At 42.7% G+C, this 15,666-nt stretch overlaps 2 gene segments (V, D, J or C); both read right to left on the reverse strand.

Annotated features, from left to right (window-relative positions):
• Positions 1–7,982: 7,982 nt before the first annotated feature.
• LOC140532309 (T cell receptor gamma variable 3-like) lies at positions 7,983–13,137 on the reverse strand. The segment is given in 2 exon segments: positions 7,983–8,314; positions 13,128–13,137. Coding segments are annotated over 2 exon segments (342 nt in total).
• Positions 13,138–14,059: 922 nt separating this feature from the next.
• Positions 14,060–14,768, reverse strand: LOC140532310 (T cell receptor gamma variable 4-like). The segment is given in 2 exon segments: positions 14,060–14,466; positions 14,554–14,768. Coding segments are annotated over 2 exon segments (453 nt in total).
• Between the last annotated feature and the right edge of the window lie 898 nt (positions 14,769–15,666).

A 15,666-nucleotide genomic window follows, 5' to 3' on the forward strand; every position in this document is an offset into this window, starting at 1 on the left:
TCATCCAGTTTTCCCAGCAATTTTTGTCAAACAGTGAGTTCTTATCCCAGAAGCTGGAGTCCTTGGGTTTATCAAACAGTATATTCCTATATTCATTGACTAAGTGTCTTGAGTACCTAACCTATTCCATTGGTCTACCAGTGGAAATGGAGGGCTATTTCTTAGCCAGTATCAAGTGGTTTTGATGATCGCTACTTTATAATACAATTTGAGATCTGGTAGGGCAAGATCACCTTCTCTAGCATTTCTTTTCATTGATCTTGATATTCTGGAACTTTTGTTCTTCCAGAAGAATTTCGATATTTTTTTCTACCTCTAGAACATAATTTTTTGGCAAATTGATTGGGAGGGCAATGCATAAATAAATAAATTTAGGTAGAATTGTCGTTTTTATTGGATTAGCTCAGCCTATCCATGAACAACTGATGTTTTTCCACTTACTTAGATTTGACTTTATTTGTGGGAAAATTGTTTTGTGATTGTGTTCATATAGTCCCTGGGTTTGCTTTGGTAAGTAGACTTCTAGATATTTCATAGTATCTGCCATAACTTTACATGGGATTTCTCTTTCTATCTCTTGCTTTGGGACTTTCTTAGCAATGTATAGAAAGTTCTAGCAACTCTTAAGCAGGCAGAATTCTACAAGTTGCTTGTGTGGACACATACATATTGATTTTGCATGTGGCTTCTATAATATGTTACAATTCCTTTTATAAGTTGTGAAAAAAACAGGAAAAAGTCTAGAGGCTAAAATGAGATAGGTATGGATTTCTGTGAGTATTCCTTAATAATAAGATATCTTCACATACTGGTGGGTTTCCCTAGTCTTAGGCTGCATCTACAGGACCAAAGTAAGAAATGTAGTTACATTTGCATTTTGGTGAACCGTATAGGAGAGGTGAGTATGTGCATGTGTGTGTGGGGAAAACGGGGAGGTGGTGGGGGCTTGAGAATTAATTGTCTTGCTCCATCATTCTGCATAGACCATATTGCTAAGCAAATGGAATGAGCAGCTGCTACTTACAAAAAAGTGAGGCTGGGTTGTTAAAGGTAACAATTCCAGCACCATGGAGAGCTCATCAGTCTCAATGGAGCACTTTTTGCTATTGGGTGAAATTGTAGGTCCTGATTCTGATAATGAACCGAAGTTAGTGTCAGGGGCCATTGGGGGCTAAACTGTTATGGACTGAGTTTTACCCCTGAAGGAAAAAAATAGTCGTATCTCTTGGATGATAAGGTTTAAACATCATAGGATCAGATGCCATTTAATCCAACCCTCTTCTTTTACAGAGGAGAAAACTGAGGCCTAAGCATGTGGTAACTTTCCCAGGGTCACACAGTAGGGAGGTCATCCAGTTAGGTAGTGGCAATGGGTGGACAAGATAAAGATGATGATCTGATGATAGCCAACCTTGTTCTAGGGCTTTCACGTATATTTCATTTGAATTAAATCATCCCTTGTAACCACTTCACAGATTAGAAAACTGAGCATTGGAGAGGTTCAGGGACTTTCTTAAGATCATGTTGTGTAGTAGCAACAGATTTAAGTCTCAAACCCAAGTTGTAAGCTTTTCTGTTGTAGCTTTATGAGCTTTAAGAAGGAAAGGAAAGAACTGAGGAAGGACAATGCTCTTGGCTACCTTGGACCATTTGCTTCAGTGGGACTGGCCGTCAACTGCAAGAGTCACATCACAGAATCCCAGAATATCGAAGATGGACACAGAGATTCCAAGAAGAAGGGTCAGCCTCCTCAATTTTTTCTAGAGAATATTTTCTGGAGTTCTTCTTTGCCCCATCTCCTTGTCCTATACTTTTGTACATGTCATATCCCCTAAGCTCCAGTAGATTGGGAGCTCCTTAAAGATCACTGTATTTCATCTTTGTCTGGCCTATGACTGAGGCCACAGAAGGTTTTAAACATAGTAGGCAATTAATGAATACTTGTCAAAGGGATTAAAGTAACGACTTTAGAATGAGAAATTTAGAACTAGAAGGGACTTCAAAGGCCAGAGAGTACATACATACACACACATGTATATAAACATGTGTGTATATTTAGATGCATATATACACATATCTATATAGATATACAAACATATATAATTTATATACATACATATGCAATATAATAGATATATATATATATGCAAGCAAATACACACACATTTATGAAATGAAGGCCCAAACGAATGGAATATTGGATCCCCATTGCCATAAATCCTCAGTATCCCAGGAAGGATTTGAATTCAGTTCCTTTGACTCCTAAGCCAGTGCTCATGATGCCTCTTTAGTGAATGCCAACACTGGGATTTGAACTCAGCCCTTCTGACAGCAGCCCTAGTGCTCTTCCCTCTCTTTCTTTCTTTTGGTTTGTTTCCCACCATTTACACCTGATGATGAGATTCAACAGATATTTATTAGGTGACTACTCCCTGCTTGGCACATGAAGGTAAAAGGGTAAAAAGAGACAGTCCCTACTTTGAGGGAGTTTCCATATTTCTGAGGGGAAAGCACAGAGAGGCAAATATGGGGAATTTAAGGACTGAGAGACCACTGACAATTAGGGAGATCAAGGAAAGGTTTTCTTCAGAACTAAGCTTTGGTGGAGAAGGCAAGGTTACTAAGGCAGTCATGAGGAAGGTATGATAGGCATGGGGCACTGTTTGTACACAGACAAAGGTGGGAGATGCAATGACTAGGTTGGTGTGCAGCAAGGAGACCAGTTTGGCTGGACCATGGACTGCATAAAAGGGAGTTATGGAAAATCTCTGGAAAAGCAGGATGGAACCAGTCTGTGAAAGGCTTTAAAAACCAAGCTTTTAAAGAGGTTGTATTTTATCCTAGAGCCAAGAAGTCACTGGAAGTTCTTAGAGAGAGGGAAGGACATAGTGAGGTGTGGGCTTGAAGAAGATTGTTTTTAGTTTTGTATGGAAGATGGATTGAAAAGAGAGAGGAAGGACTTGGAAGCAAGGAGACCCATTGGGAGCCATTGCACTAGTGCTGCTGAGGTCCCCCATGAGATCTTTCCTCGCTTCAGACACATGTAAAGAGGAGAGGTGACCAAGGAAGGGACTTAGGCTTTGGAAGCTGGAAGGCATGATAGAAATGGGCACTTGCACTCTTATTCTGTGTCCTTGGCAGTGAAATGAAGGATTTTAAGAGATGGGCTTGAGGAATCCTTCCAGTCTGCCATTTAGTATTTCCTTCCCCATTTCCACCAGCTCCAGCTACTCTAAAGCTGACTGCTAGAAATTTCAACAGTTTTTTTGAATGGTCAGATTCATGCTGACTTTGCTGTGACTTCGCTGCACTGCTCCTGACTCTCCAGGCTTCTCCACTGTGATCTCACTTTGTATGAAGCACCCTCGCTGCCTTCCACCACCTGCTTTCCAAGATTAATTGCACAAGTGGCACCACCTTTGGGACAAAATGGTTCAAGTCCACATAGTTCTGACTCTCTGGTGCCCACCTGTGGTAGACTGAAGCACTATTGCTTAGACTGCAACTTAACCCTTTGGGGTATGTGTGTGTGTGTGTGTGTGTGTGTGTGTGTGTGTGTGTGTGTGTACATGCATATATTAGGAATGGGAAGCAGTTGCAGCTACCTTAAACAGGCAATTCTTGTTTCACATAGATTGATTAATTTGTTTAAGCTCAAGAAAAAAATATTGATCTGAGTTGAACAAAATGAAATTTAATGAGGATCAATGTGAAGACAGAACCACAGAATTTCAGAGGTGGAAGGGTCTGCAGCAGCCTGCAGTTCCACATGCATAATCAAAGCATTCCCCACTCTAAAATACCCTAATTTGGTTAACCAGGCTCTGCTTGAAGACCTTCAGGTAGAAGGAACTGACCTCTCAAGGCAGGCCATCTCACTGTAGGCTGGTGCTCAGCTTTCCCTCATGTTTTTTCTTCTTCTTTCTCTATTTCTGACTCTCCAGGCTTCTTTATTATGGCATGACTTTGCCCATCTTCCTCACCTTCCATCTGCATGAGAAGGTTAACTGTCCAGATGAGCCAGGCTCTGGTATGAAATAAGTTTTCAGAGTCCACAGATTAAATGATGTCATGATGCAAAGGGTGCTAGACATATATCCAGGAGAGAATCAGAGATCAAATCCTGATCTTCTGATATTCAGGAGCTGTGGGAACACAGGATAGTCTACTTTTATGAGCCTCAGTTTCCTTCCCTGTAAAACCAGGAATAACAATGGCATCTGTCTCATCTCACTGGTTGTTAGGAGGCTTAGTTTATCTGCATGAAGGGCTTCGCAATCCTTCAAGCCTTGCACACACCCTAGCTACTGTCATTGTTCAAACCGAAGATCCTAAGAACGGGGAATGCAAAAACCTGCCTCTGGGTGTGGGCTCAGCTACAGACGGGCCTGCCCTGGTCCTCTGGACCATAGCCAAAGCATCTTGGGGGAAGAACACTGATTGAAATCCTGAAAAGGAAAGAAGTGAGGATGGAAGCCAATGTCAGAGGAAAGTGTAAGAGGAATCTGAAATCGAGGACCTGGGTGCAGAGATTTGCTCTGCCCTTTGCTGTCCATATGAACATGCGCAAACCATGCCCCTTTGTGCTTTAGATTTCTAAGTCAGTGTGGACACAGGAGCCAAAGGAGATTCTGGTGCTAAGGTCAGTGTCGAGCTATTAGAAGCCATGTAATTGCTTCCAGGTTTTGTAGGAGTTCAATAATTTTTTTATATATCAGGAGAGAAATTGTTATACATTTTTACTACTGTTACTACTACTACTTCTACAACTTGTTGTTCAGTCAAGTCCAATAATTCATGGCCCCATTCTGGGTCTTCTAGGCAAAGATACTAGAGTGATCTGCCATTACCTTCTCCAGTTCTTTTCACAGATGGGGAAACTGAGGCCAACAGGGTTAAACAGCTTGCCCAGGGTCACACCACTAGTAAGTGTCTGAGGCCAGATTTGAGCTCAGGAAGATGAGTCTTCCTGACTCCAGGCCTAGCACTCCATTTACTGAGCTCCACTAGCTCCACCATGATGACAACGACTGCTGCTGCTGCTGCTCCTCCTCCTCCTCCCCCCACTGCTGATGCTGGTGCTGTTATTGCTACTGTTGTTGCTAGCAACAGTGTTACGTTAACAACAAAGTTAACAGTGTTACAATGTTAACAGTATTGCAATGTTAACAACAATGTTAGCTAGCATTTACATGGCATTTTAAGGTTTGGAAAGCACTTAACAATTTTGTCTCCTTTCATTCTCACAACAAGCCAGGAAGAGGAGGTAGATGCTCCTATTATTCCCCATTTTACAGATAAGGAAACTGAACAAACAGAGGTTAAGTGACTTGTCCAGGGTCACCCACCTGGTAAGTGTGTGAGGCAGGATTTGGAGTTCAGTCTTCCTGTCTCCATGTCTAGGGCTCTGGTCTGATTAAGAATCTCAGCTGGTTTTCTGTTGCTTCTGTAATGATGTAAGTTCCTCAGCTTGTCATTTAAAGCATTTTAAGATCTGACTCCAAGCTGCCCTCCCAAATGCAGTGCCAATCACTTGCCCTCATGCATTTTAGATTCCACAAAGCTGACCTTTTGGCTACAGTTCCACAAAGCTTTCATCTCCTCTCCTGCCTTTGGCCTCTGCATCCCTTGTGCCCAGAGTTCTCACCCTCTTCACCTATATCTCTTAGACCCTGGAATTCTTCAAGGTTTCACTCACCTCCTCATCTCCCTGAGTGTTAATGGTATCTTCTCCCCAAATGATCATATGTTTCTTACACATTCCTTCCTTCTCCCTTCGCATAGCATATAAGTCCCTTGAAGGAAAGGATTATCTTTGTCTCCCAAGTACCTTTCTCAGGGCCAACACACAACAAATACTTAATAAATGCTTGCTTAATTGGAACAGAATGGATTACTCTCACTATTTCCTTTTGGTCCTAGTTCCCGAAAAACATTACCTGAGAGTCCCAGTTGGCTTTGGACCTCTGCTTGGCCTCTGTATAGATAGGTCTTCCTCAGTGTATATATGTCATCTTGCCCTTTCCCTACATGGAGATAGGGAATGCTTGCTTTTCTTTTTCTATTTGGACCTGTGCGAGAAAAATGAGATAAAGCGGCAAACAAGTGGTTGGATGATCTTATTGCTCTCCTTGGGACTGGGTGGGGTAGAAGAAACTGGTATGAAAGCAGTGGTCACATGAGAAGAGACATCACAAGAGTGGCCTGTGACATGCAGTAGCATTCTGACCAAGCTAATGATGAAGAATGAGTGGACCAAGAGGGACAATTCTGGGTCAAGAAAAGAAAGGCCCAGAAAAAGTGATAGCTAGACACACATCCTCATTGACTACATCTCAGAATGGATTTCTTGTAGACATCTTAAACTAATAGTGACCCAAACTTGAGTCATTCTCTTTCCCCCAGACCCTCTCTTCCCAGTTTCCTGCTGAGGGCACATTGACTTGGACACCGTCCCAGGTATCCAGGCTCCTAACCTCTGTGTCATCCCTAACACAGCACTCGCTATCATTCTTAATGGCCAATCTGGTCCCAGCTCTGTGGTTTCTATCTCCATATATGTCTCCTTGTCTCCTCTACCCCTCTCCCCCTGCCACCCTGGTACAGGCTTTCCTCCTCTGTGGCTTACATTACTGTAGTAGGCTTCAACTTGTCCTCCCTGCCTCAACCCTCTCCCCGTTCAAGTCCATTCTCCACTTAGAGGCAAAATTGTTCTTCCTAAAGCATAAGTATGGCCCTGGGATAGAACACTAGACTGAAGTCAGCAAGACCTGAGTTCAAATCCAACTTTGGATGACCTTCTAGTGGTGTGATTTTCAGCAAGAAAATCTCTGTCTGCCTCAATTTCTTCATCTGTAAAATGGGCATAATATTAGCACCTACCTTCCAGGGTTGATAAAGTGATATAATATTTGTAGAGTACTTGGCAAACCTTAATATGTTACAACATATGTGTTATATATGTTAGTTATTATTGTTTTTGTGACTGTTCTGATCATTGTTTAATATTCTTGAAAGACCTCCCCTTCCCTCCCCCTAGTACCTTCAGGATAGGAATTGGGGAGGAGGAAGGAGGACATTGCAGACATAATATGACCAAAAGCATGGAGGTGGGAAAGTGTGGGATCCATTAGGAGGATAGAAAATGGGGCAGTAGGTAAATGGAAAGGAGTAATATAAAGTAAGGCTTGAGAATGGTGTGATGTTGTGCAGAGATTTGCATGCCAGACTTAAGAGTTCAATTGGTCTTCAATAGGTAATAGGAAGTCATTGAGGACAAGAGTAGAGAAGGAAAATGAACAGATCTATGCACCTGGAAAAGTGAGCTGATAGTGGAATGAAGAAAGGATGGGTCAAGGGGAGGAAACAGTGGAGACAGGAGACCTATTAATTAGGAGACCCTGCCCTGGGGCCAGAGATTGATAATGAGGACCTCTCCTCTGCTGGTGGCAGGGAGAATAAAGAGGAGCAAACAAATGAAAGAGAAATGTAGTTGTTCATCTTAGCCAGGAAGTAAACATATGAAAGAACGTAGGGAAGAATGCATCTTTTTTTATATGCAAACTTGGTTCAGAACCTCAACATTGCTGGTATTACCCAGTAGAGAGAAGGAATCTCAGCTTTTCCCAAAGATTCTCCCTTCATTGGCCAATCTTCTCATTACATTAGGATCTTTAAACTTGTCCAAGGGAGATTTCCAAGCAAGAACATTGTGTGGTTATGAATTGGAACTCAGTTGACCCCAGGAAATTTTAGATGGACTTATGTGTTCTCTGCTAACTTTCTCAGGGTTGGGCTAGGTGTTTAGTGGAGGGTGGTGGGGTCTGTTGGGCTGGAAAGGGAGGGAAAATTAGCTGAGTCGCTACACAAGTTGAAGGGAGCAAGGACAGGGTAGGCTTGAAGAAGCAACTTCATCTGCTATGTTGAGTACCAGTTGTTGCAAGCTGCTAAAGACTGCAGGGCCTTTTATGTGGAGAGGACATTCACTCTGGGGCACTGTGGTTGTCCCAGACAGCACAGTAATACATGCCAGTGTCACTCACTTCCAGCTTTTTGATTAGCAAGATGCTGCTCCCTTCATTAAATTCATCCTTATGGACCCGGAATTTATTTTCATCAAAGCCCCTATCAAACGTCGATGTGCCTAATTGCAATGAAAAGTAGAGAAAGCGCTCTGGGGGCCTCCCATCCTGGAGCCTGTACCAGTGCACCACAGTGGAAACTGAACCAAAGAGTCTACAGGTGAGGATGACAGAGCCTCCCTGAATGCCCATGACAGAGGTCTCCTGCTCCAGGTGAGCACTGGATAGATGAGCTGTAATGAGAACAAAAGCATCAGGAGAGAAGAAGATGAAGGAGCCTTGGATACTGCCCCTCCCCCAGTATCAAGGGCACCATGACCACAACACACTTACTAGGAAGAAGGGAAAGCAAAAGCAAGAAAAATGTTCTCCCCATGCTCCTAGTTGTCAAGAGACCTTTCTTCTTGGTTACAGTTCTGGAGATTTAGATGAGAGGAGTCAGAAGGCTGGGACCAAGCAGTAGAAAGGTCTCTCCCAATGCTGGTCTTGAGGCACTTCCTTCTTGGTTGGGGGTGGGGAGAGTAGGTGCTATGGTCTAATAGCCCACACAGAACACAGGCCAAGTGTCAGCAGAAGAGATCAAAGAGAGAAACCAAAGGGAGGTAAGCCTCAAGGAGGCTCAATGGTTGGAAAGGATAAAACCCCAGTCTGCTATCCAGTAAGGGAACTAACAGTGGATCAGGTTTCCAAGGTGAGTTGAAATAGAATGGACATCCATTAAATAACAAAAGAATCCGGCTTCTGTCTACTTTTATTTAGTGCATATTCATCCCAGGCTTTATGATCCCCAAACCTTCTCATTCTTATTTTCTCCATACATACTAAACTCATCACCCTTTGTAAGCACCTAACTACGTACTAGGCACCATAATTTGCCCTTTTCAATTTATCCATTATTGAGCAGTACTGGGTTTGCTCATAGTCTTCTGAAGGCATCTGAGGTACTATAGTGTTAGAGTTAGAAGGGACCCTAGGCATTATTGAATCCAACCTCTCACTTTACAGACCCAGGAAATGAGACACATGGATATGTCTTATGTCACACAGTGAGTCAACAACAGAACACTACTGACCATTCAGGCCAACGTCTGCCCCCATTCAAAGCCCCTCGTGTGAAACCTGCATCTACAACATCCCTCCAAAACTTAAGAGTGTAGAAGTGACTCTCATCAGGGTTCTCCAGTTTGAGGGATGTGAGGAGACTTTACCAAGGTCCCAGAGGACCCTCTGAGTGTTCTCATCTGTGAAGCAGGGATAATAATGCCAACAGTGCCTACCACACAGATCAGTTTTCTAAGGGTCAGACTGGATTGTGGCTAAAGCACACTTAGCAAACATCTCTACTATGTCTCCATATCCTCTGTGCTTAGCTCACTGCCTTGCTCAGAGTGAACTCTTCATAAATGATGGCATTTTTATGTCATTGTTTATTGTTATTGCTGCTAAAATGGTTTAGGGGGTGAAAGTAATAGCAAGTGATCACTCCATCTTAGAGTTTGTGATATAGAAAAAGGGAGAACTGGGCATAATCTGTTGTGTGCCCTAGATATTGGGAAAGAAGACTTCAAAGACTCAAAAAATACACAGAAAGGTACCAGATCCCAGAATTCTCCTGGGATGGTCATGTGAGAGAAATAGGAAACTCCCTAGAGAGAAGATTTGAAGTCACAGTTTGAAAAAATTCCAATGAGGAGGTAAAATGTTGTTGAAAGAGACCAATGTGGATACCCAGAGAACTCACGAACCAATTTAGATTTTTAAAAGACATGCCCAAGACAAAAGCAAGTGTAGATAATGAAAAATTAATGAAAGAAATGTATCATGATCTTCTAGAAAACACTTTGAGCTACAAAAACTTAGAATGGGGCAAGGATGTTGAGGAAAGGAAGATAAGGATTACAAATCAATTTTTCAAAAAAAACTATACCGGGGAAAAAGAGAATGATCAAGGAGAAATAAGAACTCCTGTTTAGAGTGACTTGTAGGACATTAGCTGATGAAGCCAAAGGCAGAGTTGTACAACTGTTATTTTCTTTGTGTTTTCTCCATCAGTGAAAATGAACTTTGAGTAGAAAAGGAGAGAACACAAAGGGATAGTAGGGAATTGCTTCCATCAAGAAGTAGGGAGGCAATAAAAAGACACCAGCTATTATTGATGAATCTGTCACCTCTCTTAGAGGAGCTCCACCCCCGGTTCTGAAAGCACTGCCAGAGGTGATGGAGTGGTCACTGATAGTGAGCTTTGAAAATCATGGAGAATAAGAGAAGTTTCACCAAATCAGAGGAGAGCAAATGTAATTGTCAGATTATGGGCCAGTGCTCTTTATTTTGATTACTGATAAAATTCTAGAATGTCTTTTTAAAGTTATGGTAAATCAACACCTAAGAAAGGAAGCAATCATTAAAAGAAGCCAGCCAGTTCCAGAGATCGCATTTCTATAACTCTCCAAGGAGATCTATGTGTGTTACCTCATCTGATACTCACAATGATCCAGTGAGGCAGGTGCCACTCTTACTCACATTTTCAGATGAGGATATTGGGCCTGGAAGAAGTTAAATCGTATGCCTATCATCATATAGCTTGCAAATTAAAGAGGCAAGATTTACACTCAGGTCATCTTGCTTGACTCCAAACCCAGCCCTCTATCCAATGCACCACCTTGATCCTCATCAAGAACAGATCATGCCAAATGAAGTTTATCTCCCTTTTTCAACAAGTTCACTAAATGGATAGATCAGAGGCATTCTGGAGCTATGAATTACCCAGATTTTCAGAAATTGTTTGGTAAAATATTTCATACTATTTTTGTGGGCACCACTGGGAGCTGTGGGCTAGTCTATTGAAATTCAGATGTACTATATACACAGATGGATTGAGCACAAGCACAAAGAGTAGTCACAACAATTCAATGGTACTTGGGAAGAAAATCATCAGTGGAGTTCCTCAGGGCTTGGCTTAGTGCTGTTTAATATTTTTATCAATGACATATAAAGGCATAAATGACATGCTAATTAAGTTTGAAGATGATGCACAGAACCTGGAGGGAGAGCTACCACTGGAGTCCAGGATCAGGAGTCAATAACCTCTTGTGAGGCTAACACGTTGGGCTGACTTGAATACAATGAAACTGAATGGAGATAAACAAATGATTACACTTGGGTATAAACAATCAACTTCACACATATTACAGCTGTGGTGAGAGACAGCTGTTTGTCTGGAAACGGTTTGGGACTTTTAGTATCCAAAAGTCCATTGAATATGAGTTAATATGGTAGCCAGGAAGGGCCATTTGAACTTGTGCAGCATTGAGGGAGAAATAGGATCTGACAGGAAGAAGGGATAGACTCTGTCTCCTTCGGTCTCCTCTGGCACTTAGCACAATGAGCAATAAATACTTTCTCTGTGTGTCCAGTATCTCCATAGACATTTTCATGACTGGCTGTCATCCTTGTTTCACACACATACACACACACACACACACACGCACACACACACACCCTCCACTTACATCCCCTTGAATAGTAATCCAATAGGCACTAACAATCCTAGAAAGTTCATGCCAGTCAGTTGTCCTACGACCCGTCTCACCATCTCCGTGGTTCCTCATGAAAACCACCCCTCCTTGTTTATACTTCCTTATGTGTTACCTTCTCCTATTAGAATGCCAGCTCCATGAGCTCAAAAGTAGGGGCTGTTATGATTTTTATATTTATTTCCCCATGCTTGGCACAGTGCCTGACGCATAGAAAACTTCATAAATGAATTTTTTTATTCATAAATTCATTTATTCATAGACCACTTTTTAAATTCAGTTTTAGAGGCCACTTTTTGAAGGACAGCTGTAGTGCCTCTCACCACACACACTTTCCTCAGCCTTAAAACATGGTCAGGTAGGTGACAAGAATCTTGGGCTGGGTCTGCTTTCCAGCTGCATGATTCAGAAGGTCTTCCTGAAACTTAGAGCAGTCGTAGATATCCTCTGACTTCTTGTTAGCCATGATGACTCAGGGCTTCATGATGTGTGGTGATGAAAAGTATTTTAACTGCCTGTTATTATACAACTCTATGGATATACTGAGAAGGTGATTCCTGTCATTCAAGTCTGTTCTTCTTGAAGGCCTTGAAGTACAAGGATGACTCTCTTAGCTCTCTGGAGAGTCTGTTGGGGGTGGGGTGTTATGGAAAGCTTCAGTACTTTAAACTATAAGAGTGTGGAGGAGTTCACTCTTCCCATGAGGAGGATGTAGCATGCTTCTATTAGGGATGACACATTCAGTGTAATTGCATCTGGTGAAGACAATGGGTCTTGCAGAGACCAGCAGGAAACAAATCCAGTGGGAGCCATGTGATGAAATCATCAGAAGATAACAATGACTTTGTACCCTTGGAGGCATGGGATTCCAAGACTGTGCCCTGGCACAGCATGACCCTCCACATGTTTTCTGGGGTCACATATGTTCCATATGTGTCTTCTCTATTCCCACTAACAATATATGCATTTGTGACATAGATAGAGCCCAAGAGTATTTTGGCAAGAACTGTTTTATTGCAATTTCCTTATGATATTTCATTAAAGGTCCTTTTCTTTGAACTTATTTTGTCCCCTGGCTGACTAATAAAGGTAAACACTTTGGTAGGGGATCAGAAGCCCTGTTGTTAAGTGGATTTGGACCCAAATAATGGGAAAGTGTATTAACACCTCATTCTGAGAGGTGTAGGTGTTGTCTCCAGGAACACATAGACATATAGTCTTCTATAAGACTGAGTATAGATAACTGTAACTTATCACATTATGTGCCAAATGAATTTGGGATGTGCAGAGCAGCATGCCACATGAGGTTCAAGGGCAAGATCATTACTTATAGAAGTGATCAGGAAGACATAATGGAAGAGGTGGCATGTGACCTAGGCTTTAAAAACACTTAGTGGGAAAATGAGAGAAAAGGGGCCTCTGCAGAAATGAATTACATCCTGATCTTCCAGTGTCCATATAACACTTGACAGAGTCAAGCAATGTCTCTTGCTGTGGGTGACAAGCAACTCACCTTTGAGCATTGGCTCTAACCGGGGAGAGACAACATAGAAAAAGACATCTAAAATAGTAGCCCCTCCCTAGCCTCTCTTTGCAGAAGTTTAAGATCACAGGATCTGAGTCTTAGAGCTGGAAAGAACCCCAGAAGTCATCTGGGATAGGTAGACTTTAAGTCAGGAAGACCTGAGTTCAAATTCTGCCTCAGATACTAACTAGTTCTGTGACTCTGGGTGAGTCACTTAACTTATGTCTATTCAGAATGGGGTTGATTATAGCATAAACTTCCCAGGGATATAAGATGGGGATATAAGATAATATATTGGAAGCATTATATAAAATTTGATAATATTATTTTTTCTAGTTTCAACCTCCCTTTACACATGTGAGTCATAGGATCTAGAGCTAGAGAAAGCCTCAAAGGCTTCTACTACAATCTCTTCATTTTGCAGATGAGGAAACAGAATCCCAAGGAAGTTAGGTGATGATTAATGATTAATATTTATATACTGCCTACTATGTGCCAGGTACCATGGTCAGCACTTTGCAATTACTATCTCATTTGATCCTCACAACAACTTGAGAGGGAGGTGCTATTATTATCCCCATTTTGCAAAAACTGAGGCTGACACAGGTTAAGTGACTTTCCCAGGATCATGTAGCTAGTAAGGATCTGAGGCCAGATTTGAATTCAGGTCTTCCTAACTCCAGGTCCAGCACTCTATCCACTGTACCAACTGACTGTTCTTCTTACACAGGTAGTAAGCATTAGAGACTACATTTGAATCCAAATGCTCTGAATTCAGAGCCAGTGCTGTGTCTGTTCTAGGCAGAGAAATAAGCGCAGTTCTACTGAGCTCTGGAAGATTTGTGTTCTCAAACATCTTGACCAAAGTTCCTGGGCTTAAGGTTACTGTAGTCCAAGTGAAGCCTCAGTAAGTATTCAGTCTATCCTGAAGTAGGGCTTGGGTTCCTGGGTGGAAACCTCAGCTGCTGTAGGTGGCATGTTTTTCTCAGGAGCTGGGGCAGCCTGTGCCTCTGTGGTCCGTCCCAGATGGCACAGTGATACATTCCTGAGTCACTCAACTGTAGATTACTCAGTATTAATCTGCAACTGTTGTCCTTCCCCTTATAAGCCCTGATTTTTTCGGGGCTGACTCCCGGGTCCAGTACTGACTCAGACTTGCTCATGGAATAGCGTAGCAGGCGTTCTGGAGCCCTCCCCTCCTGGTAGCGGTACCAGTGGATATTGTCAAACTTCGGGCTGAAAATCTCACAGGTCAAGGTTGCAGACGCTCCTACATTTCGGGTCATGGAGATAACCTTCTGCTCCAGGACGATGGCCATCTGGCCAGCTGCAAGGAGGGCAGAAAGAAGTGGGTGACAAGCCAGAAACCAAGGACAGCGCTTCCCAGACTTCCCAAAGCATAGGGCAAACTTACCAGGAAGCAGAGCAGCAACTAAGAGGAGACCGAGGTACCCGGACATCTCTGAGCCTCTTGGACTGGAGCCTTGGGACCAGAAGGAATGAGAGGAAAGCCCTGGAGGAGGTAGGAGTGTGGAGCTCCTGCTGTGGTTCCGGAGTTCACTTTTTCTAGAGTGTGACCGAGGGAGGTGCTTGTGTGTGACAGTGGGGAATCTTCAGAGAGACCACAGTGAGAGCTGGTGGCAGGTGCTGCCTTGATGGGGAGACTCACTGTCCTTCCAATCTCTCAGCATCCCAGAGCAAAGATCCAGACGCCTTCTCATTATGGGGATATAAGAAACAACAAGTGAGACAAACCCTGCCCTCAAGGAGCAGTCGTCTTTGGGGAGTGGGGATCCAAATCAATCAACTGACAACGATTTATTAGAAGTGTACCATGTACAGGCATTCTGCTAGGCACAAAAATCAAAATAACATAGGCCCTGCCCTCAAAGAGATCATGTTCTAGTTGGATCAGGGGGTTACCATACATGCATAGATTAGGACAATTATTTTGGTTGTGTTCTATTTTTTTGGACGGAACGTCTATTATACATGTTGTATTCTCTCAGCAAAAGGTCATCTTCTCAAGGGCGTGGGCTGCTTCATCCTCTTCTTTGGATTTCTGGTACCTAGAACAATGTTTTAATTCAACAAATATTTATTGTCTACTAGGTACCAGGTTGGGAAAATACCCTTATTTCTATTCCACATTAACCCATGAATCCATACTCATTGATCCTGAGCTCTTTTAGCACCCCTTCCCCTACCTCCCATGCTATTGGTAGAAAGTCTGCAATAGCAGACCCAAAGGCACAACAGGCTTTCAACAAAATCTACCCCCATACCCAGGGCCTTCCTCCCACTTTCTATCAGCACAGAGATCCTGACTCCAAGCTACAGAAATCTGCTTTGGCTGCATAGACATCTAGGTAACCACAGTCTCTCAGTAGCAAAAGCAAGTCAGGGACCACATGAGAAACCTGAGGCCCAGAGAGGTTGAGGAACTTCCAGTCGTGGGATCTGGAGCTAGAGAAAACCTCAGAGGCCATCTAGTACAATCTGCTCCTTTTACAGATGATGAGAGTCC

Source organism: Notamacropus eugenii, chromosome 3 (genome assembly GCF_028372415.1).
Source record: "Notamacropus eugenii isolate mMacEug1 chromosome 3, mMacEug1.pri_v2, whole genome shotgun sequence".
Lineage (NCBI taxonomy): Eukaryota > Metazoa > Chordata > Mammalia > Diprotodontia > Macropodidae > Notamacropus > Notamacropus eugenii.